General features: G+C 42.2%; 1 protein-coding gene across 1 annotated transcript in view; it reads right to left on the bottom strand.

Annotated features, from left to right (window-relative positions):
- LOC124803015 overlaps nucleotides 1-26,484 on the bottom strand; it is a 625,123-nt gene that overhangs the window by 483,223 nt on the left and 115,416 nt on the right. Inside the window, exon 7 of the mRNA XM_047264121.1 lies at nucleotides 19,913-20,155. Within this exon, the coding sequence (XP_047120077.1) occupies nucleotides 19,913-20,155 (243 nt within the window). The remainder of the gene's footprint in view (nucleotides 1-19,912; nucleotides 20,156-26,484) is intronic.

The raw sequence follows: 26,484 nt of genomic DNA, 5'->3' as shown, positions 1-26,484 counted from the left end.
TTGCTGCACTTGGTTGGTCAATAAAGGGATAGTTAATGCCGTTTGTGGATGATGATGAAGTTGTAAAATGGCTCTTTGTCTTAATTAAATCAAACAATCAATCTCCTTAAAAACTTGCAACCAGTACTGATACTAAGAGTTGATTCCAACCCCCACCTCATTCTTCAAAATAAAGATTCATTGTTTTTGCAGTTATGTTATTACTCATATCGTATGTGCTGCATTCGACATATCTAACACTTCTTATAATCAGCATTCTGTGGAAGTTAGTTTCTTCATTATAACAAATTCCAACAATTTTAGCATCATTCGATGCTTTCCCTTTTCTTTCTGTTTCCTTGGGTTGTAAGTTTTCTAGAATACTTCGGCTTCTAAATGGTATTATTGCCTACTTATATGTTATAGTTGCATTTCTTAAAATTTCTGTAATTTCTCTCGATCCACGTCTTACACCTATTCTATTGTCTATTTACTTAGACATCCTATCCTGATGTGCACCTGGTAGAAATTTTCTCTCTTCTCTGACACAAAAAATGCTGCTTCCTCCTCTTTTACCATGAAGAATGAAAGATTATTTGGGATGACAATATTACGAAAAGGATACAGTGCTACTCACCATACAGAGATGTTGAATCACAGACAGGCAAACAAAAAGATTGCTAAACATATTAGCTTTTGGGCAAGTTGTGCTTTTGTGTGTGTGTGTGTGTGTGTGTGTGTGTGTGTGTGTGTGTGTGTGTGTGTGTGTGTTTTGTCTACTTTACAAGATGACATTTTGGCCGAAAGTAACATGTTTAGCAGTGACTCAACATCTCCTCTACATTGTGAATAGCAATCTATCCTTTTCATAACACTGTCATTATTCCAGCCTGGATTTTCCATTATTAGAGATGACTTGCTTGTATTATCTTCCTCCTACAAGTACGACTTGAAAAATAACTAACACTAAAACAGTGGAAAATCCACAAATGAGATTTACATTAAAAATCCACATCACAATTAAAGTAAGACCTATATTTTTCCCCATTTATTTGTATGCCACGACATGAACACATTTCAATCAATCAGCTGTGTGTGTGTGTGTGTGTGTGTGTGAGAGAGAGAGAGAGAGAGAGAGAGAGAGGTGCTTGATTATGTGTGCACTTTTCCTTTCTGAAGAAGGCTTTGGTCGAAAGCCCATTCATAACAGTCTGTTCATCATGCCTATCTGCAACTCAATGTGGTATTTTCATGGTGAGTAGCAATCCCTCATTTTCATAATATTGTTGATATTCCAACACAGACTTTCCATTGTTTGTTGTACTTCAATCAAAGCCTTACCTTGAAGTTCTAACACTTTTCCTTGAAGTTCTAAGACTTTTAGATTTATGTTTTGAATACAAAATGTGGCATTTCTACCCAGAAATGTGACCTGTTTCTAAAGTGCCTAACATTTCTTCATTTATTTCACTTGTTTGTTTCTAAATATAGAAAACATTCTTTGAGCAGATTATTGATATTTTACACACACATTTTCCACTGACAGCTTTTTTGCATTTCTAACAGATGCTATTACTCTTGTTTTCCTTGCACTTTGCAATCTGACATGTTTTGCTATTTTGATTTGTCCAGTTCTATAGAAGCTTTTTAGTTCCACAGGCTTATCCTGCTCTTTTTTGTTTCTCCTTCATAAGTTAATTTACCAGCTGAAGAATTAACACTTTCCTCTTCAATTTAGTTGATTGTAAATGATCCATACATTTTCTGCTGTCACGACAAGGATATTGCTAAAGATAATCATCATTCATCTCCTGCATGCAACCTTAGTTGAATATTCACGAATCATTTGACCTATGATGTCCACAACAAACTTCGTGGTATTATGGATGGTAAAAGTTTCTGTTTCTTCTTCACTCACTGCTACAACAGAATGTAGTGTGCTGAGAATAATCTCATTCTTATTTTTCCTTGCTTTGTACACTGTCAGGAGCACTCTGGTTTATGAGTGTTTTTCAAGATAGTGGTGGAATGAAAGTAGGAATTATTGTTCTTCAAGCAATAGAGGATTTCTTGGCAAGTGTTGATCACTGTTCCCACTAATGACACTTTCTTCTGTTGTAGCTTCTTGGCATGCTGAAGGGATGGGAATAAGTTGCCCGTTGTCATGTTCTTTCATTGATTTTGAAACGTCTTCATGACGTGAAGAATGACATACTCTCCCAATGACTGGTGACCTGATTAGCTTAGCTCTGTTACCAACATATGCCAAGGCCTTGATATTGTACTTGGATGCTACATCTGCAGTTATCCAGAACTTCAGTCTGTATTTGTCAGATCGGTTTGGCATAAACTGGACAAACCTGCAACTGTTATGCATAGAAATATCTACTTATCAACTCCAATATTTTCACCTGGGTGGTAACATCAGAAGCAGTTTTGAATAAATTGTTCCATGATTCAGAAGGAAAGTGAACTTGTCAGTAGGGATGAAATGATCTTGGGATGACTCCTCATCAAATCAGAGTAGTATCATATGTTCATGTAATCAGTATTCTGTCATTTTATCTCTTATAAAATTAGGCTCCAAAGAACATGACCAATGATCAGTATCTGATAAGTCATGTACCAAAAAGTTAGCACATGCTATGGGCCTCACGCATTTGTATTCTACCTACTGTCCAATGGGAAGACAGTGGTGTCCAAATATAAGACGAGTAGTCATAATTTTAGCTCATTTTTAAAAGTGAACATTGGCCACACAATACACTGACAACAACACAAAACGTAACAGGGGAATTTTGTAATGTTGTCTGAGCTAGTCACAATAACCCAATCAATTAGTTTTCTGCTGATTGCCATAAGAAAGTAATTAATGAATACCATATTATTTTGAAGTCTACAATTACAACTGTCCATTCTTTTTATTAAGGTGTATTTCTTTTTCTTACAATACTTTTGACACGAGCTGCCTAGAGCAAAGTTGCTGTATTGTTGGTGAACTATTGAGTAATTTACTGTAGTTTCGCAGTCCCTGCATTTCCTTTGTGTTGTTTCTTTGCCGGTCACTGTGGACTAATAGGATACAATACTACTACTAAACTGTAGTACAAGATATCGAGAGTGTGAACTATAATTTTATTTAGGAATTGCGTAATTTGCCAACAGGAAAAGGAGAAGTACTGAAGAATAAGGTGAGCTTATCTTTTTGTTTATTTATGCTGAAGTTAAAAAAGCCTAGTAGGTTCTATGTGCAATGTATACAACAATATAAGCACCAATTACTGGTGTTTGATTTGATAATAAAATTTTACTGTTAAAACTGATTTACTTCCAAATAGGGCAAAGATTTACTTGTCATTAAGAAACCATGGTTAGGATTGATTTTTTGAAATGATGCATACAGTGGTGTAGGGCTGGGTACCAGGTTTCACACTGTGCAGCCATACACCCTCGCTGACCCTTGTTCATGAAAATGTGATGAATACAATTTCTTGTGAGACACTAAACTATTAAAAATAACATCCAAGAAAATGTACATACTGTTTTGAGGGCAATGATTTAAAACGTGTCTTAATCAGGGAACAATGACTATCGCTTGGTATGAAATTGTGGGAAACTTGCAAGTGACTAGCATTTCGCTGCAGTTGTCTGATCAAGACCTTAATATGGGATATGCCCTCTATGAGTTTGTTTACCCAGATATGTCCAAGCAACGCGGTCCACATTGAGTGAGTCATTGCTTTGCCCTTGGACGCCCTCTGACAGGAAACTGCGTTTCCTTTATTCGCTTCATTGTGGCAGCTGGCACGAGCGCAGGTCTGTCAGGGTTTGTTGCCAGATTCTGTCTGCAGGAAAATGGACATAAAAATGGAGCAACGAGTTTGTGTGAATTTTGTTTTAAAAATTAGCTTCTGAGACTTACGAACTATTAAAACAGCTTTTGGAGATAACTGTATGAACCATTCAAATGTTTTTGTCTGGTTCAACAGATTTAAAATGGCTGCGAATCATTTGAAGATGAACCGCGGTCCAGCCGTCCTTCCACCTCAAAAATGAATGACAATGTTGTCAAAGTTCACGACTTGGTGCGCTCTGATCGTACAATTACAATTAGGGAGATGGCTGATGAACTTAATTTAAGTTTCTATGCAGTTGAGGCAATTTTAACTGAAGATCTGAACATGCATCGAGTGTCCACAAAATTCATTCCAAAAGTGTTGTCAAGTGACCAGAGACAATACCGACTTGAAGTGTGCCAAGAACTGATTAATCAGACTAAAAAATGACCCAGATTTGTTAAATAGAGTAATTACAGGTGACGAATAATGGGTATATGGATATGATCCTGAAACCGAAGTTCAGTCTTCGCAGTGGAAGACTCCAGGTTCACCACTATCGAAAAAGGCATGACAAAGTCAGTAGAAGGTGTAAACAACGTTCGAGAATTTTTTCAATTCTACCAGTATTCTAGCATCAAGAATTTACCCTTGAGACAGACAATTAATCAGGAATACTACAAATGTGTTCTTGAGCATTTGCCCCGAAAACGTGCCGAAGAAAAGGCCTGCATTGTGGAAAGACAGGAGTTGGGAGCTACACCATGACAATGCTCTGGCTCATCGTGCCTTGTCCATCGTTGAATTTTTGTCCAAATTCAAAATGCCTATGCTTCCAACAACCACCATATTCCCCTGCTAAAATAGTCGTATCTTATTTCGCTTGTGCTGTCTTGAAGTCTGTTGCTTATAAGAGGTGTGATGGAAAGTTTTAAGAATGGGCTTGTAATTGTACAATGATGGTACTTAGTCCCCTTCTGACTGAACACACTGACTCCAACAGTGTTTCCATTTTCGAAAAACATTCCTGGAAATTTTTTTTCCTGAAGTGTGTTAAGGACACTCTCCGTATTTACCTTGATGTCTTCAATCGAGTCAAATTGTGTCCCTTTCCGTTAAAATTTCAGTTTAGGAAATTTTGTTTTTGTTAGAAGCTTTCGATACATGCAGACACAAAAATGTCCAGAAATTACTGTATTTTTGGGTGCTGCAGAGAGATTATAAATGCAGAAAAGATGAAGATTTTAAACACTCTACTGTGAACTTTTGAATACACACAAATCACCAATAGTTTACCACGTATAAAACTGGCTTTGTCTAGTAGGACACAAGCAGATTTTGTATTGTAGGAAGGTGAAATTGTTAGAAGGTATTGGGAAGATTTGAAAATCATGACTTAATTTAATGTACCACAATTACTGTTAATTTTGGTGTGGAAAGCAGGAAAAATAAATTAAGGACGTTTACATTAAAAATATTTTACTGGCACTGAACTTGCAGTGACATAAATATCATTTCCCCCCACAGAAACAAACCTTATTTGCCACTCCTCTTTTAAAACAACTATAAAAACTCTGATCTTCATTGGACACAACAAAGTAAAGCTGTCCCTCATCATTACAGTTTGGTAGAACACCACTGTTCTTTAGTATGTATGCTCATACTTTCCGTGATGTGCCCCTTGCCTTCTGCTGACCTTAGAACTGACTGACCCCATTAAATAGCAGGTGAAAGAATGAAAAGTGCCAGAAATAAAAATCTCAGGACCAACTGGGGAAAGAGCTCCAGACCTCTGAAGTTAATGTTTTGCATTAATCACTGGCAGGGAGATCCCCAGGGATGGGACTGACTTTTTGAAAACATCCCTACTGTGATGTAGGGTTAATATGATTATTGAAATAACTCAGTAAGGGATTACAAATTTAAAAAACGACATTTAAACCAATTACCTGAATAAAACTGAAGAACAAAGTCATTTTAATAAAGATTACAAAAAAAATTGGAAAACACCAGATGAGATACGAACACACAACCTTCAACACCTAGAAATGTATTTTAACCTCTATACTGCGCCACTGCTGCAGATAACATTACCATTTTTAAGGATCATGTGGAGTTCTTTATTGTTGATTACTTACAAACACTAGGGCAAATGGCCGCAGCGGACACTAACCTAAGACACCCTACAGATAATTTCAAAAAGTTGATCCCATCCCTTGGGACCTCCTCTTTTGAGCTACCAAGCCATGCGGCTTTTCACTCTTTAACACATTATATTTTGTGATTACAAATGCAACACTATTCTCGGAAGAAAAAAAAAGCTCCAGTATGTGGCACATAAATCACACCACAGTACACTGTGAAAACCATTTACTTCTTTCAACATACACAAAAAATAACTTTTACTTAAACAATCTCACAGGACAATAATTCACAAAGGCTACAATGTGTGGCATAGCCACATTGCAAGATAAGTATAGTATAGTTCTACATAGCGTGGTAAATAGCATGAAGAATGAGGGCAATTACTTGATCACATATGTAAATTGCATGTTGCAGGTGGCGCTGGCAGGCACTTGCACAACCGTCATGTGCTGTCACTGAGTGCGATGTCTCCCCTTGGTGGTCAAGCTTCACAACAGAGGACACAGAGTGACTGTTCTGTCATACATGCGAACCATGCAACATCAGAGACATCAACTGGTGCCCAACATCTATCTAGTAGCCCAGTGGGCTATCACATCCCTCCTTCCATGGGGAGATGGCAAGCTCCACATCAGCGAGTCGATCCCCACCGAGCTGGGTGCCCAGGCAGAACTCCAAACTGGGCCAATGTCTTCGGAAGCATTGGATGGCCCCTTCAATTTTACCAGATCCCAGTCAGCACAGATGGGAGTGTACGGCCAGAAGGTCCCCACTTACTGGTGCAGTCTAGAGTCTTGGTGGCTCCAATGCTGGTTGCGGAGGCCACTCCATGTACATATCTGGACTTGGTATGGAACACACCTGTAGAGGTAGGGTTGGTGCCGTTACCGCAGCCTATCTTCTTCTGACACCCGTTCCATCTCAGGCGGCCTACAAACAGAGGGACATGAGGGCATGGTCGAGATTGGTAAAGAGGACTGAGAATCAGAAGGAAGGAACAGCTGAGGAGCAGGAAGGAAGATAACAGAGGGCCTGGCAAAAGAGAAATGAAAGGTGGCATTGCTGCGATGTGTGTCTGGAGGATGGCCCAGAGGCCGGCATCAGCTGCTGGGTTCCCTGCAGCAGGCAGAGCTGATTATAGTGTGTCACCATCTGGTCCCCCTTGGCCAGAGTGAGCATGCAGTGTCCCAGCTGCTGCCGGAAGATCGCTGGAATCAACTTGTTCTGGCGCCCAAAGCCCCGAACCCGCACACAGGTGCCTGGCCAGAAGTGGGCTGCAGACAACTCCACAGGTGTTGGCAGCACAAGATGGAGGAGCATGCGGAGCTGACAGCCAAAGTGGAATTCTGCTAGATCTTCCCCCTCTCAGTGTCGACCAGTAGGAATTAAAAAAAAAAATGGTTAACACTTCATCTGTATGAGCATGGCACATATTTCTTCAGCTGTGTTTTAAAAGTTCACACAAGTCTTTCGGCTTCACCTTTGGATTGCGAGTAGAAGTGCAGAGACAGCAAGTGATGACTGTGGTCCATTGTCCGACACCAACATGAGAGGACATCCTTCAATGCTGAAAATTCTGCTGAGTGGTGTGACCATAACCTCTGCACTTGTGGACCAACAGCTGACCATGTATGGAAATCTGGAGTACACACAAGGGACAATCAGTCAGCTAGTATTCAGGAGAGGCCTGTGAAGTCGACATGAACCTACTCCCATGGGATTGAGGGTTTTGGACAGTATGAGGGCGTTTGGCAAAGAGCCACCTGTTGATGGTCAAACTGATGGTAGTTGTGGACAAGGTGTTACAACCTGCCGATCTATGCCTGGCCAGCAAACATGGCGCTGGGCGAGCACTTTAATTTGCGAGTTGTCCCTCTAACCTTGGTGCAAGAGCTGTAAGATTGTCAGGTGCAGAGTTTCTGGCGGGACTACCCACGCAGACCACTTATCCATGGTTAGTAGGATAATAACATCCACTAGTATAAGCCAGTGGCAGAGGTTGAATTAATGTTACAATGGGTTGGAGTCCCAACTAGAAACGCAGTCCAGCCAACCCGATTACCTGTACCACAGTACACAGACCCCCTGATGGGAAAAGTGTCAATTGCCTGTTGAGCCTTTTCATCCAACGGTAAGCACAAGATCTTATCTTGGTTGAGCTATAGACTGGAGCTCATTGGGAGATGGGGCAGGGCATCCACACTGGCATGTTGAGTGGAATACTAAAGGGGATTTTGTAATTATAACTGCTGAGAAAGAGTGTGCAGCACTGGAGCTGGTAGGCAGTCCTCTTGGGTAGCTTTGCTGCAGGACCAAAGAGGGAGATTAATGGCTTATGATCTGTAAAGAAATGAAACTTTGTCCCAAACAGAAATATATGAAATTTCTTTGGCACAAAGATGTTCATGTGAGGCTCTTTTTTCATCTGTGAATACCCCTTCTGCATGATACTGAACTTCTTTGATGCAAATGCAATCAAATCTTCAGAGCTGTCCACAACTCAATGTGCAGGACAGCCCCTTAAGACATCATTCAGAAATGTTCGCCACTGCCTCTAGCTGTTTGCCCTTTTGAAATGTGATGAGATATGGTGCCGATAGCAGCCTCGTACCCTACAAAAGGCATGTCCTTCTTCCACAAGTTGTTGAGTGGGTGCACAATCGGCAGCAGGCCTATGAAAACCTTTCCTTAATACATTACTTTTCCCAAGAAGGACTGTAGCTCCCTTAAATTTGTGGGACGATGAAGTGTGATGAGGGCTTTGACCAGCTTCTGTGTGAGCTTAATACCTTCGGGAGAGATGACGCGCTACTGGTATTCAACCAACGGTAGTTGCGGGGGAGGTGAGAAAGGGAGGAGGGGAGGGGGATTGAGGGAGGGAGAGAGGGGGGGAAAGAGTGGGAGAGGTGGTGAGGGTGGGGGGGGAGGGAGGGAGGGAGGGGGACAGAGAGAGAGAGAGAGAGAGAGAGAGAGAGAGAGAGAGAGAGAGAGAGAGAGAGAGAGAGAGATTCTCGAGATTGCACTTAAGACCTGTGGACTGGTTGGTGTGAAACAGCTGCTGTAAGTTTCCAAAGTGATCTTCCATTGTGCCCCCCCGTCATCACAACGCCATCTAGACAATTTATGCAGCGACCATCTTTCAGCAGTTGCTAGAGGAATCTTTGGAAGGTTGCTGGGGCATTGCCCTGCCCTGCCCTGCCCCCACCCCCCCCCCCCCCCCCCCCCCCTGAAAACTAACCTGCGGGAAATGCTTTTCATATGCTTCCCATTCTTCTGTCGTCTCATCGTAAGACAGGAATGGTGGTGGAGTTGTAGCTTACTGCCAGGAGAGCAACACAGACAACACGGGCTTCCTGGCATTTCTGTCCCTCTAACTGCTGTTGAAGAAACTGCTTTAGCATGACTTCCATGGACACACCTGGTAAGGTAGCGTATTGCGCAGGGTCCAATGTTATGTAACAAACATGAAAAATGACCACAATTGTCGGCAGTTATGTTGTTAAAAACAACAAAAATAGAAAGACCACCACATGAGACACCATCTCCAGAGCAAATATATTTCAAGGAATTCACAGGAAATTAGTTCACAGCAGATACAATGTGTCGTGTAGCAACATGGCAAGACAGGTACAGTACAGTTGTAGCTACCACAGTAAATAGCATGATTAGTGAGAGCAGGCTGAGACACATCACTGGACTGTGTGACACAGGTGGCAATGGGAGGTGCCTGCAGAGCTGTCGTGCACTGTCAATTGGCTGCGGTGTCTCTCCCTGGTGGTGATGCATCACAATAGTAAACACAGAGTATGTATGTGCCAGTCGTGTGCTGCCGGTTGATGTTGGAGACGTCAGCTGGTGTCCAACATCTAGGTGGTCACACAGTGAATTACCACAAGATGGAATCCACCAATAGGAAAATCAGATTTACTTGCCCTTAACAGGCTCCACTGGCCAGATCTAGCACTGATCTAATGTAATGAAGTATTACCTTGTTAAACACTTTTTTGTGGCAGTATTTTCTAGTAAAACACTAGTAAATAATAAAACAAGGAGAAAATGGACCAATTACTCCAGTGTCCATTACAACATCCTCATTATTGCCCACTGCATATTCCAGTCACTAAGACTGTATAGCAGAAGAACTCCACTGATAAGTTCAATGAGATACAAATCATTATTGTTAGATTTCCTAAGTTTTTCTCCACTACAAATCAACTTCTTTCTTGTTTTTACAAATGTTTCACAATCTTATCTTTTTCTTCTAATCTTGCAAGCAAATTTTAAGTATGCTCACTTCCAACATATGCAATGGACCAACGGGCACTGTAGAAAGAGAGCTAACTGGATAAAAGAACTAACACAGAGGCACTGTAAGATAGGTAAGTGTTGTCTTCTCATGCTTCTAAAACATGTGCACATACTGATGTGGCACCACAATGCGAGTTCCCAGGTTGGTAGTTGGTTTCTAATAAAAAATTACATATTATCTTCCACAACAGAATGAATGTGAGTATGTCATCTATTAATTTTTCCTTATTTTGCAAGAATCCTTGTTTTAACAGAAGAACTAAAGTAGTCAGTGGCTGATCAATTCTCTGCGTCTCTAAGAAATCCTGATATCTGTTACTGATCTTTCTAAGGTAACTGCTGTTATCTCTCTCTACTTAACACGCAATGCATGCACACAGGAGTGAGGCTCCACACACACACACACACACACACACACACACACACACACACACACACACTTAATTTTACATAAGGCCAACAGGTTATAGACTTAGAAGTAATGTGGAGAGAGACATTCTCCCTTATGTACAAAGTAGCCATAAATTCAAAATTTCAGATGTAAGTCATCTTTGCATTGGACAACACACAGAGGCATGTGTATGTGATATGATGCTGTCAAATAGCACACATCCAATAAGCACAATTTACAATGATTTAAAGCAAAGTACTGCAAGCACCTTGTCCTGATATAGCTGATCATTAACACAAGAAATTTTCCCCAAAATATTAAAGTGTGCTATTTTTAAACTCATTGATCAGAAGGGAATTAACATACATGTTATCAATTATCAACCACTTTCAATGTTAAAAACTTTCTCTACAATTCTGGGAAAGGTAATGCACTGAAAAATGGATGAACACTTCAGCAAAATTAAGATTCTAAGTTAGATAAAATTTGTTTTCCAGAAGGTATTTTCCACGAAGTGCAATTTAAGTTATGAAATATTTAAATGACGTTATAATTATAAGGAACTGGAATTTTCTGGGATGTATCTCCAGCATATGGTTTCAGAAGTCACAACACTGATTATATATTAGCCATCCAGGACTATGTGTATGATTCATAGTGTACTGTCATTTTTTGTGAATACAACAAATTCTGTGAACTTTCATGAACTCTTTAATACAGAAATAACCTCTAACACTTTATCTTACTGAGTAGCATAGTGCTCTGAGATTTCATGAATTTGCTAATTTTCTGATGGACATAATATAAAAAGGGTCAGGCCATGTTGAACCATTCAATGGTCTGGTTTCTGACATCTCAAATTTTGATAATTTTTTGTACACATATAGTAATACACTCCTGGAAATTGAAATAAGAACACCGTGAATTCATTGTTCCAGGAAGGGGAAACTTTATTGACACATTCCTGGGGTCAGATACATCACATGATCACACTGACAGAACCACAGGCACATAGACACAGGCAACAGAACATGCACAATGTCGGCACTAGTACAGTGTATATCCACCTTTCGCAGCAATGCAGGCTGCTGTTCTCCCATGGAGACGATCGTAGAGATGCTGGATGTAGTCCTGTGGAACGGCTTGCCATGCCATTTCCACCTGGCGCCTCAGTTGGACCAGCGTTCGTGCTGGACGTGCAGACCGCGTGAGACGACGCTTCATCCAGTCCCAAACATGCTCAATGGGGGACAGATCCGGAGATCTTGCTGGCCAGGGTAGTTGACTTACACCTTCTAGAGCACGTTGGGTGGCACGGGATACATGCGGACGTGCATTGTCCTGTTGGAACAGCAAGTTCCCTTGCCGGTCTAGGAATGGTAGAACGATGGGTTCGATGACGGTTCGGATGTACCGTGCACTATTCAGTGTCCCCTCGACGATCACCAGTGGTGTACGGCCAGTGTAGGAGATCGCTCCCCACACCATGATGCCGGGTGTTGGCCCTGTGTGCCTCGGTCGTATGCAGTCCTGATTGTGGCGCTCACCTGCACGGCGCCAAACACGCATACGACCATCATTGGCACCAAGGCAGAAGCGACTCTCATCGCTGAAGACGACACGTCTCCATTCGTCCCTCCATTCACGCCTGTCGCGACACCACTGGAGGCGGGCTGCACGACGTTGGGGCGTGAGCGGAAGACGGCCTAACGGTGTGCGGGACCGTAGCCCAGCTTCATGGAGACGGTTGCGAATGATCCTCGCCGATACCCCAGGAGCAACAGTGTCCCTAATTTGTTGGGAAGTGGCGGTGCGGTCCCCTACGGCACTGCGTAGGATCCTACGGTCTTGGCGTGCATCCGTGCGTCGCTGCGGTCCAGTCCCAGGTCGACGGGCACGTGCACCTTCCGCCGACCACTGGCGACAACATCGATGTACTGTGGAGACCTCACGCCCCACGTGTTGAGCAATTCGGCGGTACGTCCACCCGGCCTCCCGCATGCCCACTATACGCCCTCGCTCAAAGTCCGTCAACTGCACATACGGTTCACGTCCACACTGTGTTAAAGACTGCGATGGAGCTCCGTATGCCACGGCAAACTGGCTGACACTGACGGCGGCGGTGCACAAATGCTGCGCAGCTAGCGCCATTCGACGGCCAACACCGCGGTTCCTGGTGTGTCCGCTGTGCCGTGCGTGTGATCATTGCTTGTACAGCCCTCTCGCAGTGTCCGGAGCAAGTATGGTGGGTCTGACACACCGGTGTCAATGTGTTCTTTTTTCCATTTCCAGGAGTGTAGTTGTTTGCATGAAAAATTCCAAATTAATTTTTTTGAGCTATTAATTTTTAAAATTTCCAAAATTATGCAATTTTTGTTATGTTCTGAAACCTTAAAATCACCATATCTCAAACACTATTTGACTTACAGACCTAAAATTTGTACCATTTTATTCAGTTTCTTCAAAGCTTTAAAAGTATGTACTAATTAACGATATTCTTAACAATGCTGAATTTTTCCAGATGAAATTATTTTTTAATTTAGAAAATTTCAAAATTGGATTTTGTTCTGAAAAAAAAATTAAAAAAAAGTGTCACTAGTGCATTATTTGTTAACGCATGCACCAAATTTCATGATGGTATTCAAGTGGGAATATATTAAAATAAATTTTATTTTACTGGTAAGCACAGTGCCTTGTGTCTAGTCAGCAGGGGTTTTGACTTGTTACTAAAACATAATATATCAAAAACCAAATAAGACTGTCAAATCATAATTTTTTATTTAGTATCAATCAAGTTATTACATTATCTGAATTATACACATAAATTTAAATCCCCATTTGACTTTTCTTGTTAACTGTGGAGATATTTTAACATACACCATGAAACCACATGCTCAAAAAAAGACTGTGAATAATTTACTTAATTACAGCTTCATTTTAGAGATACAGTAATATTATTAATTAAACAATGATGTAGCTGTTATTATTTAATGCGTTATTTGAATACCTTGTAAAGAGAAATTTTTTATTCATCTTCAACAAGAAATATGTTAATGGTGATCCACTAACAATCTTGTTAGAATCTACAATTATGTATTGCATTTTTCTTTTAAATGATGTAACCTATTTCTCATAAGCAATAATTTCATAACTGATGCAACAACACATCTTTTCCAATATAATCTGAGGCTTTTCACAGCTCCTCTTCTGCTAGGTTAATACATTCTTCCAGTGGCAGCTGAGGGACTTAATTTATGAAGTATGAAGTTTTTGTAATTACACTCAATTTATCTTTTATGAAAGAGAAAGAGTAGGTCCACAACGATGTGTAAATAAAAAGTTTACTTCTCCTTTTTCATTCCCGAAAAGCAGGAAACCACCCACTGTTTGTTATCATAGGTGCAAGCAACTAGTCCTGTGATCTACTCAAAAACATGCAGCATCTGGACCCTTTGAATGTTATAACATCAAAATCCTTAAAGTCAGAAACAATTTTTGCTTTACCTTAAGACTTTGCTCACAGGAATAAATGCACAATGCTTTTCTTCCCTGTGACTGCTATGGCTTTATAAAAATATTTCACAAGCTCCTTTTTTATGCTGCATGCTCATCATCTGTCATACATAAGTGACTGAAGGCATACATGCTAGCACTCAAAAAATTGGAATGAAGTTAATATTTGATCATGTTGTACTTCCATAACTGATTAATATGAGTGGTTCAAAAACCATTTCAATTATAATTTTATGTGCATTTATGAAGCCAGTGGTTTCATTCTATGTGAAAATCCTCAGGTGACGAGGTAGTACAAATATGCCAATGTCATGATTTAAAATGCCTAATTTCACAATATAACACTGAACTGGTTATGCTCATGTCAAAATATTACAAGTACAATATTCCACTTCGTGGGGTGCACTTGGTGCTTGTCATATTTCAATATATGGGATTCAACATTTTCTTGGGCCAATAAGCATTTTAAATCATGACACAGCCAGTTTTCTGCCACTTTATCGTCTGAGCCCATGTGCTTTGGAGTTACATATATACAAAATACCATGGTCCTCTTTCCATCACCAGTGCTTTGCTAATTTCATCTCAACGATTCATCTCTACTGAACCGAATTACTGCATTCGCGTGCGCGCACCCCCCCCCCCCCCCACACACACACACTATTGTCCTATAAATATGTACACAACCACCACTGTAAATTTAAAGTTATATCAAATGGAAAATGCATATTATCCATTACATTATTTGTGTGAATTGTTATATGGCATAGTTTGGTACAATTTTAAAGTGATAAACCAAAGTATGCTTAATTAGTACTCAATAATTTCATTTTAACAACAGTTCAATGTAAAAGCTTGCAAACGAAGTGCAGTTGAGGTACTGTCAGAAAAACAAATAGCAGTAAAATGAAATTTACTTCACATGTTCCCTTCAATCATACCATCATGACATTCGGCACACACATTAACAAACTGTGTGCAAATAACATACTTTTTCTTTTTGTTAAAAAAATCCGATACTGAAATTTTCAAAATTTAAGAAAGTTTTGGTTTGGGAAAGTCTAGCAATTTAATGAATTTGGTCACATAACACATATTTTAAAACCTATAATAAACTGAATAAAATGGTATAAATTCAGGTGTGAATGTCAAATATTTTTTGAGATATGGTCATTTCCAGGTTTCCAAACGTGCCAAAAATCACACAATTTCAGGAAATTTAAAAGCTGATAACTCAAAAATGAAGTAGCCAAAAAATTTCAATCTTCGATTTTATCTTATTTTAATAGGTAGAATAAGATGACAAACAATGGGTGGTAGGCTTTGGCTGCCAGTAGCCAATTACAGTATAACTCTGCTTTTACATTCCCAGAATTAACGTTTTCCCGCCGTTTACAACATTTTTTATCAGTCCCGTCAAAATTCCTATGCCCATGATCTTAATTTATTTGCACCTGATTTTGCATCAACATATTTATAGTTTTCCCGAGATTTACGCATTACGAAAAAATGTTTGTGGAGAAAAAATGACTCTGGCATCATGTTGGCCATCCAGTAGTGTTTACAAATATTACGTGGTTGAGTTTCTTTACACCAGGGCACTCTACTCAGCAGATTGAAACCAGTAAATGTGTAAAAGTCAGAACAGTTCGTGCCATATCGCCCACCACTGTCAAGCTCTACTTGACGTAGTGGCTGATGGGAATAATAAGGTTCGTTCGAATCAAGATATCATGACCAATCATAACCATTTCCTAACAGTCTCTACAGTGCAAACGCAGTTTCATGATTGTTGTGGTCATCATGGTGCTGCGTCCACACGCTTGGCGCAAACTCCAAGCCTCTACAAATGCTTGGCTAGGGAACTATCCACATGCTCGTGAGTGTGCTTGTTTGTTCTGGAGAAGCAAGCATGACAGATGTAGAGGTTGTGTCTGTCATAACCTGTCGCTTAACCTGTCATTATTGTTGTTTTGGTCTTGAGTCCTGAGACTGGTTTGATGCAGCTCTCCATGCTACTCTATCCTGTGCAAGCTTCTTCATCTCCCAGTACCTACTGCAACCTACATCCTTCTGAATCTGTTCAGTGTATTCATCTCTTGGTCTCCCTCTACGATTCTTACCCTCCACACTGCCCTCCAATACTAAATTGGTGATCACTCGATGTCTCTGAACATGTCCTACCAACCGATCCCTTCTTCTAGTCAAGTTGTGCCACAAGCTCCTCTTCTGCCCAATTCTATTCAATACCTCCTCATTAGTTATGTGATCTAAGCATCTCATCTTCAGCATTCTTCTGTAGCACCACATTTCGAAAGCTTCTATTCTCTTCTTGTCTAAACTATTTATCGTCCATGTTTCACTTCCATACATGGCTACACTCCATACAAATACTTTCAGAAACGACTACCTGACACTTAAATCAATACTCGATGTTAACAAATTTCTCTTCTTCAGAAACGCTTTCCTTGCCATTGCCAGCCTACATTTTATATCCTCTCTACTTCGACCATCATCAGTTATTTTGCTCCCCAAATAGCAAAACTCCTTTACTACTTTAAGTGTCTCATTTCCTAATCTAATTCCCTCAGCATCACCCGATTTAGCTCAACTACATTCCATTATCCTAGTTTTGCTTTTGTTGATGTTCATCTTGTATCCTCCTTTCAAGACACTGTCCATTCCGTTCAACTGCTCTTCCAAGTCCTTTGCTGTCTCTGACAGAATTACAATGTCATCAGTGAACCTCAAAGTTTTTATTTCTTCTCCATGGATTTTAATACCTACTCCAAATTTTTCTTTTGTTTCCTTTACTGCTTGCTCAATACACAGATTGAATAACATCGGGGAGAGGCTACAACCCTGTCTCACTCTCTTCCCAACCACTGCTTCCCTTTCATGCCCCTCGACTCTTATGACTGCCATCTGGTTTCTGTACAAATTGCAAATAGCCTTTCGCTCCCTGTATTTTACCCCTGCCACCTTTAGAATTTGAATGAGAGTATTCCAGTCAACATTGTCAAAGGCTTTCTCCAAGTCTACAAATGCTAGAAACGTAGGTTTGCCTTTCCTTAATCTTTCTTCTAAGATAAGTCGTAGAGTCAAGTATTGCCTCAATATTTCTACGGAATACAAACTGATCTTCCCCGAGGTCGGCTTCTACCAGTATTTCCATTTGTCTGTAAAGAATTTGCGTTAGTATTTTGCAGCTGTGACTTATTAAACTGATAGTTCGGTAATTTTCACATCTGTCATCACTTGCTTTCTTTAGGATTGGAATTATTATAAATAAAAATTAAAATTAAAAAAGAAGAAGAAGAAGAAGAGGAGGAGGAGGAGGAAATAAAACGAAAAATGATTTCGAAGAAAAATACAGACTTCAGAGAAGCTATACCGACTAATTATTGTCTTGCAATAACACTAAGATATTTAGCAATTGGAGACAGTTACAAAAGTCTACACTATTTGTTTAAAGCATCCACCCAGGTAATATCAAAAATTACATCTGAAGTCTGCAGAGCTATTAATAACGTTCTGAAAGATGAAATAAAGGTAATGTGAAACATGTTTGATATTTTGTTTTTAATATTTTTTATTAGTTTGAAGAGCTAGGTGTACAAAAATATTAATCAGTGTTCATACTACAATTATTACTTATGCACCTCTGTCGAACCATATTTAGCATGTTTCGTCGTATGGCCACTTGGAGAGCCACTTGATACCGTAATTCATTTTACATTGCTCAAATGTTTTTAGTTTAAATGCAGCTCTGCTTACGTATTTTATTCATGCTGAGCAAGATGTGTTTCAAGAATTTATTCTCATTGTCAAGTGCAGTATTTATGTATGTATTTTTTGTGATGTTACACAAACGAACAATATGAGTCATAGTTTGCGTGCGTGTGGGTGGTTTTCTACATAACTATGAGGAACAGTACCTGTTAACCTAAAAAATATGACTACAGTGCAAGAGATGCAGAATAATACACATTCCAATAGCACACAAAACACTTATTTACGTATTTGCACTTGACAACGCGAAAAAATTCTCGAAATGTGTCCGGCTAAGCATGAAAAAAATACGTAACTAGTGCAGTATTTTTATTATTTAAATAACGAATGACAGCTGCAGGCTTTCAAAAACATCGATTATGATATGAAATTGAGTCAAATGTTCCTACTTCCCTGACAGTTATCAGTTCCAGTTACATCAGTGGTTTTTACTAGATAATACACCTTCATTAGATAATAAACACGTCCCTGACAAGTCTTTTGATGCCTGTTATGTACATATATCATATATAAAGTGCACGGGGGTATCCTATACATAACTGTCACAGCTTAAAACGTTATTTCCCACATTTTACATTTTACTGCCTTTTACACCATTTTTTTAAGTCCCTTGTGCTGCATTGCACGCAGCCACGTATTGTCATGCAGGAGAGGGCACCCCAAATCGGTTGCCCACATCATTTGTTGCAATAAGCAATCTTGGCATCATCCAGCAACTTGCAGTCGTAGGCCATGTTCATTGCCCTTTGTTCATGCAGGTAATCAAGTAGAAATACACCTTATGAACCCCAAATGACAGTTGTCAAAACTTTCCCAGCTGACAGTCGAACACTGGCCTTAGTGGGTACCTCTTCTCCCCTCAGTCTAAAGAATAAAGTGATGGACCCAGCTTTCATTACAGGTTATGATACAGTCCTGAAACGTCTCTTCTTCTTCTTCAAAGCTAGTCCCTTTCTTTTGTGCCTTGGTGAAAAAGACATGAAACCCACCTTGCTTGACATTTTTCCATGTCCAACTGTGTCTTATACAGACACTTCTGACATCACAACCTGTGATGCAATCTCAGTAACAGTAATGTAGCAATCACCTTCCACAAGCTCACTCAGGGCTTATTGTCTTCACTGACAACAGCTGACAGGCACCATGATTTTTCATTTGGTGAAACCATTTCAAAACTTCTGTGACCAACTGAACGCAAGGATTTTACCCACACTTGCATCACCAAATTGTAGTTAGTGTCTCCTCAAAATGTCATTTTATTTCACACTTCTATTGGCAGGTAAACAAATAATAATGTATGGCACAACTGTTCGTTCACAGTAACACCTAAATGGCAGACATAAATGTGTCAGCCATGTATATAGCCAAGCCATCTCCACTCCATTTTCCCACAAGTGACTGTGACGTACTTCACTGCTTAAGTCACAACACGAGTAGATGAATACAGCTCCATTTTATATCTGAATGACTTGTATGACTTATTAATCCTTTTCATGTCTACCTTCAATTGGGGATTGGGGGGGGGGGGGGGGGGGGGGGAGAAAGAAAAGAAAAGACCTAAGGGGATTCACACATCACCATGCATGACTTACACAGCACTGATAATAAGTGTACTCTTGATTAGCTTCTAAATAATTTTCCCTCTCTTTACCATCACAAATAACTTTTTCTATCTGGTATGGTAAAGAACAGAATATTAGTTTCCTGAAGTTCAAAATGCCTTTACTTTCAACATATTACTGTCTGTTACATTACTACGTAAAACTTTCATACGTGTATCTAATGAAACATAACAGTTATTAATTTATGACTAAATAAAGTTCTCTGTAGCCAATACTGACACATAATACCCATAACAAAGTTATAAACCTATGGCAACCAGTCATTTTTCTGCAACAGCAGCAATCTGAACATTACTGTAGAAGTTAAAATCTAATTTGCTACTCACCAATTTTTCTGACCGTTCTCCTGATGGCAACCTCGCAACAGTAGCATCTGGCGAATCCTCAGGTGGTGGTGGTTGTGTAATCCAATTGTATTCACGCTTTTCTACAGGCAACCCCCACCTCTCATATTCAAGAGACTGTGTGCGCAGAGTCTCATAACAATCGAGACACACCACAGCAAAGTCACCATTTTCGAGCAGAAGACTCTTCTCAGGTTGTCTGTGATACCTCAAGAAAGGGAAATCCTGGAACATCAGAAAATGTGATATAAAATCTTAAAGAGTATCAAAAGGATTGACTGGTATAATGCTGTGTTCCAGATACACATATTATGAAGTAGTTTCTTAAACTAAAATCTATTGTTCCTCACCATACAGCAGAGTTGTTCAGTCGCAGATAGGCACAACAAAAAGTCTGTGAGATAATAAGTTTTCAGCCAACAAGACCTTAATCGGAAATAGACAACATACACACAAACTCCCGTGAACATAACTCACAAACACATCACCACTGTCTCTGGCTGCTGATGCCAGACTGCGAGTAACAGCACATCATGGGAGAAGTAACTGGGTGGCAGGGGTAAGGAGGATGGCAGGGTGGGCAGGGGGAGGGATAGCAGCATAGGGGTGGTGGAAGGTAAAGTGCTGCTTAAGGGAGAGTACAGGGATGAGGTGAGGAGAGGATAGGGCAGCTGGGTGCAGGCACTAGGTTATACATAGGGCAGAGGGAGGGGATGGGGGGTGGTAGTAGTGGAAAAGAAGAGAAGTAAAAAGACTATGGACGTGTTTGTGGGCTAGAGGGTTGCGTAGTGCTGGAACAGGAACAGGGAAGGAGTTAAATGGGTAAGGACAATGACTAACAAAGGTTACATGAGATATATTGCAATTCAGAAAAGCTGGTGTTGTTGGGAATGTTCCAGATGGCACAGGCCATGAAGCAGTCATCGAAGGGAAGAACGTTATGGTGGGAAGTGTTCTCAGCAACGTGGTGGTCCAGCTGTTTCTTGGCTGCAGTTTGTCAGTGGCCATTCATGTAGGCAGACACCTTGTTGGTTGTCATACCCACAGAGAATATAGCATAGTGGTTGCAGATTAGCTTGTAGATCACATGATTGATTTCACAGGTAGCCTTGGCCTTTCCACAATTTCTAACCTCGAACCTTGCGACACCACCATTCCCCAGATCCCTCAACATGCAAACTAACCTTACATCCGCAGAAAGAACCACAATCTACTAGCTAGAAACTGATCCCAATCTTATAATCCTACTTGCCGACAAAGGTTCCACAGCTGTTGTTGAAGGCACATGGATTAGCTGGCAGAAGGACTCCGCCAGCTGTCAGATTCATCCACCAATAAACCCTGCCACAGTAAACCCATTCCAGAAATCCAGCAGAATCTGCAGTCTCTCCTCAAATCCTCAGGCCCATCCCAGAACCTCCCCCCACAGTCTCTCTCTCTTCTAAACCCCACACTCCTACCTTCTACATGCTTTCTAAAGTCCATAAACCCAACCACCCAGGACACCCCATTTGTCTGGTTACTACGTCCCCACTGAGAGACACTCTGCTCTCATAGAGAATTTCTGCTCCCGCAGACCAACACCTTCAGCCTACTGTCCGCAATCTAACCTTCTATATGAAACATACCAACCATTTCCTCCAGCGACACTCCACAGTACCTGTTCCTTTACCACATGGTGCCCTGCTCATCATTGCTGATGCCACCTCCATTTAAACTCATCTCTAATGCTCACAGCCTTACTACTATTGAACACAACCTTTCCCAATGCCCGACGGATTCCAAACCCACAACCTCCTCCATAGTCGCCATCACCAACTATATCATCACCCACAATCACTTCTCCTTTGAAGGCATCACTTTCAAACAAATGCTGGGTATGGCTATGGGCACCCAGATGGCACCAATCCCGAGCCAACCTGTTCAAGAGTCATTAGGGAAATCCTTCCTAAATACCCAGAATCCCAAACCCCTCACCTAGTTCAGATTCAGCGACTTCTTCGTGATCTGGATTAAGGAAGAGGACACCCTATCAACATTCCTCCAGAACCTCAAGATCTGCTGTACCTTATCTCTCATCACATCCACCACCTCCCAAAGTCCCACCGTCCAGCCACAGAGGAGCATTCTCCTAACGACTCATTATCACCCAGAACTGGAGTAACTGAATCACATTCTCTACCTCTCGTCTTGCCCTGAAATGAGGAATTTCCTATCCACTATCCTTCCCACCCCTCCCACAGTGGTATTCTGCCACCCACCAAACCTACACAATATCTTCATCCATCCCTGCACAACCCTGCTCCCGACTCCTGGCCTTATGGCTCATATACCTGTGTTAGACCTAGACGCAAGACCTGTCCCATACATCCTGCCACCACCATCTACTCCAATCTGTTCAAAAGTGTGGCCTATCCCATCAAAAGCAAGGCTACCAGTGAAACCAGTAATGTGATCTACGAGCTAAGCTGCAACCACTGTGCTGCATTCTACGTGGGCATGACAACCAATGAGCTGTCTGTCTGCATGTTGTCTATTTCCGATGAAGGCCTTGTTGGCCGAAAGCTTACGTTCCGACAGCCTTTTTGTTGTTCTTACCTGTGACTCAGCATCTTCACTATAAGGTGAGTAGCAACTATCCTTTTCATAATATTGCACATTCCATCCTGGATTTTCCTTAGTTCAATAAAACCTCTTGTTCATTACCAGTAGATTTCAATATAAGGCAATCGGGTATACTGCCAGATCATATTTTGTAAATCCCATATTATTTGTTCAAGGCAACTGCTCGGTATCTTCAGATTGTGATTGCTGGTTACTGCAGCTAAGTCGCAACTGCCAGTGTCCACACTGCAATTAGTTAAGGAATGGAATGTGGCCTACTCAGCCTCATTACGCCAATTAAGGAGCTACCTGATTGAGGAGTAGCTGCTCCAAGGTCTGCAAATCTAAGAGCAGCTGGGAGAGCAGTGTGCTGAACCCTGCCCATCCACATTTGATCTAAATGACAGACACCGCTGGCTGAGAATTACACAGTAGTCGGATAGGCCCAAATAGCCTTTCTGTGGCCAGAGTGGTGGAGCTTTGCTTTTTGATATTTTCCTACAGTGTATATCTATTTTTCTGAGAGTTTCCAACATCTTACACCATTTTACATTGATGAAAATTTTTTCTAGGTTCACAAATCGTATGAAGATGCTTTTGTTGTTCTTCAGGCTTGCTTCCACTACCTAGTGTAGTGTTGAAACTGCATTTCCCTTTCTTAATTTCAAATGAAGTGTCACCTATAGTTTGCCTTATGTAGGAAGACAGCCCCCTCCATTAACTGTTAGCAGTCCATGACATTCATTCTCTCTCTAAGCACCTAGCTGCGAGTTACAACTAGACTGCGAGAATCTCTCTCCTATAAGCTACGCTATTGCAGTACTTATTATTCATCCAGATGTCTGTCACTTTCATGTAGCAGTATAGCTGTGAATGTGTATCTGTAAATGTTTTAGAGTGATTTCCAAATAACTATGTCAGGTGACGGCAATAAACATAAAGTGCTTCTTAATCAGGTGAATATACTTATTTACAGGATTTATAACTTTTGCAAATGTGATGGGACTCCTATGAACCATGAACCTTGCTGTTGGTGGGGAGGCTTGAGTGCCTCAGCGATACAGATGACCGTACCGTAGGTGCAACCACAACGGAGGGGTATCTGTTGAGAGGCCAGACAAACGTGTGGTTCCTGAAGAGGGGCAGCAATGGTTGGTTGATTTGTGGGATTAAAGGGACCAGACTGCAACGGTCTTCGGTCCCTTTTTCCAAAAAAAAAAAAAATTAAAACCACCCAAACAGAATAAAAACGAACAACAGGAAAGACGGCAGACGACACAGGACAAGAAATATTCCGACAAAGAACAGACAAATCAAATTAAAATCACACCAAGTGTGACGGTGGTTGGCCGACCATAGAGACAAAAGGGAAAAGTCAACCACCGAGAAACGCATTAAAAAAGCAGACTAAAATCGTAGGCCATAGGCCAGAATCAACACAAAAAACACACACATTTACATTAAGCGATAAAATCCCCCTGCCCGAATAAAACGCAAAACTAAGTCCGCTATGGTAGAGTCGTCAGTTAAAAGTGCAGGGAGCGTATCAGGCAGCGCAAAAGTCTGCCTGAGCACAGTTAAAAGGGCGCACTCCAACAGAATATGGACCACTGTCAAGGACGCCCCACAACGACAAAGAGGTGGATCCTCACGACACAGTAAATAACTGTGCGTCAGTCGGGTGTGGCCAATGCGGAGCCGACAAAGGACGACTGAGTCCCTGCGGGTGGCTTGCATGGATACCGCCAAACAGTCGTCGTCTCCTTGATACGACGGAGTTTGCTTGGCACGGGCAGGTTGCGCCATTCAGTGGCCCAGAAATCGAAAACTTTGCGGCGTAATAGTGCTCGCAAATCAGTCGCCGGGAGGCCAATCTCTAGGGTGGGTTCACTGGTGGCCTGTTTGGCCAGGCGGTCAACACGTTCATTGCCCGGGATACCGACGTGACCAGGGGTCCACACAAAGACCACAGAGCGGCCGCAACGCGCAATAGTATGCAGGGACTCATGGATAGCCATCACCAGACGAGAATGAGGGAAACACTGGTTGAGAGCTCGTAAACCGCTCAGGGAATCGCTACAGATAACGAAGGACTCACCTGAGCAGGAGCGGATATACTCTAGGGCACGAAAGATGGCGACCAGCTCAGCAGTGTAAACGCTGCAGCCATCCGGCAAGGAACGTTTTTCGGAATGGTCCCCTAGAGTTAGCGCATACCCGACATGACCAGCAACCATCGAACCGTCAGTGTAAACAATTCCAGAGCCCTGATACGTGGCCAGGAGGGAATAAAAGTGGCGGCGGAAGGCCTCTGGAGGGACTGAGTCCTTCGAGCCCTGTGCCAAGTCGAACCGAAGGCAAGGGCGAGGAACACACCACGGGGGTGTACGCAGAGGTGCCCGGAAAGGAGGTGGAACAGGGAAAAACCCAAGCCCGGAGAGAAGCTCCTTGACGCGTACGGGGATCGGACAACCCGACCGGGGCCGACGGTCTGGCAGATGGACGACTGACTGTGGTAACAGGACACGGTAATTTGGATGCCCGGGCAAGCTAAAAACATGGGCAGCATAAGCAGCCAGTAATTGTTGGCGTCGTAACCGCAATGGAGGGATGCTTGCCTCCATTAGTATGCTGTCCACAGTGCTGGTGCGGAAAGCACCAGTGGCAAGGCATATCCCGCTATGGAGGATTGGGTCCAGCACCTGCAATGCAGATGCGGAAGCTGAGCCATAAGCCAGGCTCCCATAATCCAGACGAGACTGGATTAACGCCTGGTAGAGCCGGAACAGGGTAGATCGGTCGGCGCCCCAGCGGGTGTGGCTCAAACATCGCAGAGCATTGAGATGCCGCCAACACGCTTGTTTGAGCTGCCGGATATGAGGCAGCCAAGTCAATCGGGCATCAAAAACCACCCCCAAAAACCTGTGTGATTCCACCACTGAAAGAAGTTCGCCGTTAAGAGAAAGCTGCGGCTCCGGGTGGACAGTACGTCGCCGGCAGAAACACATAACGCAGGTCTTGGCTGCCGAAAACTGGAACCCATGAGCTACAGCCCAAGACTGCGCCTTGCGGATAGCGCCCTGTAGCTGACGTTCAACAGCTGCAATGCCAGTAGAGCTGTAGTAAAGGCAGAAGTCGTCAGCATACAGGGAAGCGGAGACAGAATTTCCCACGGCCGCAGCGAGCCCGTTAATGGCTATTAAAAACAGGCAGACACTTAAAACAGAACCCTGCGGCACGCCGTTCTCCTGGACGTGGGAGGAACTATATGAGGCTGCGACTTGCACGCGGAAGGTACGATACGACAGGAAATTGCGGATAAAAATCGGCAGAGGGACCCAAAGGCCCCATCCATGAAGCGTAGAAAGGATGTGATGACGCCATGTCGTATCGTACGCCTTCCGCATGTCGAAAAAGACAGCTGCCAGGTGCTGACAGCGGGCAAAGGCAGTACGGATGGCCAACTCCAGGATCACCAGATTGTCGGCGGCGGAGCGGCCTTTACGGAACCCACCCTGAGACGGAGCCAGAAGGCCCCGAGACTCCAGTACCCAATTCAAGCGCTGGCTCACCATCCGTTCAAGAAGCTTACTAAGAACGTTGGTGAGGCTAATGGGGCGGTAGCTGTCCACCTCCAAAAGGCTCTTGCCCGGTTTCAAAACGGGGATGACAATGCTCTCCCGCCATTGCGACGGAAACTCATCCTCGACCCAGAAACGGTTGTAAAGGTCGAGGAGGCGTCGCTTGCAGTCCACTGAAAGGTGTTTCAGCATCTGACAGTGGATGCGATCGGGCCCGGGAGCGGTATCAGGGCAAGCGCACTGTGAAATTCCCACTCACTGAATGGAGCATTGTAGGATTCAGAAGTGTTTGTGCGAAAAGAAAGGCTCCGACGTTCCATCCGCTCTTTAATGGAGCGGAAGGCCTGGGGGTAATTCGCAGAAGTGGAA

Source organism: Schistocerca piceifrons, chromosome 6, assembly GCF_021461385.2.
Source record: "Schistocerca piceifrons isolate TAMUIC-IGC-003096 chromosome 6, iqSchPice1.1, whole genome shotgun sequence".
NCBI lineage: Eukaryota > Metazoa > Arthropoda > Insecta > Orthoptera > Acrididae > Schistocerca > Schistocerca piceifrons.
The sequence above is the reverse complement of the archived record's forward strand: the minus strand, read 5'-3'. Positions and strand labels throughout refer to the sequence as shown.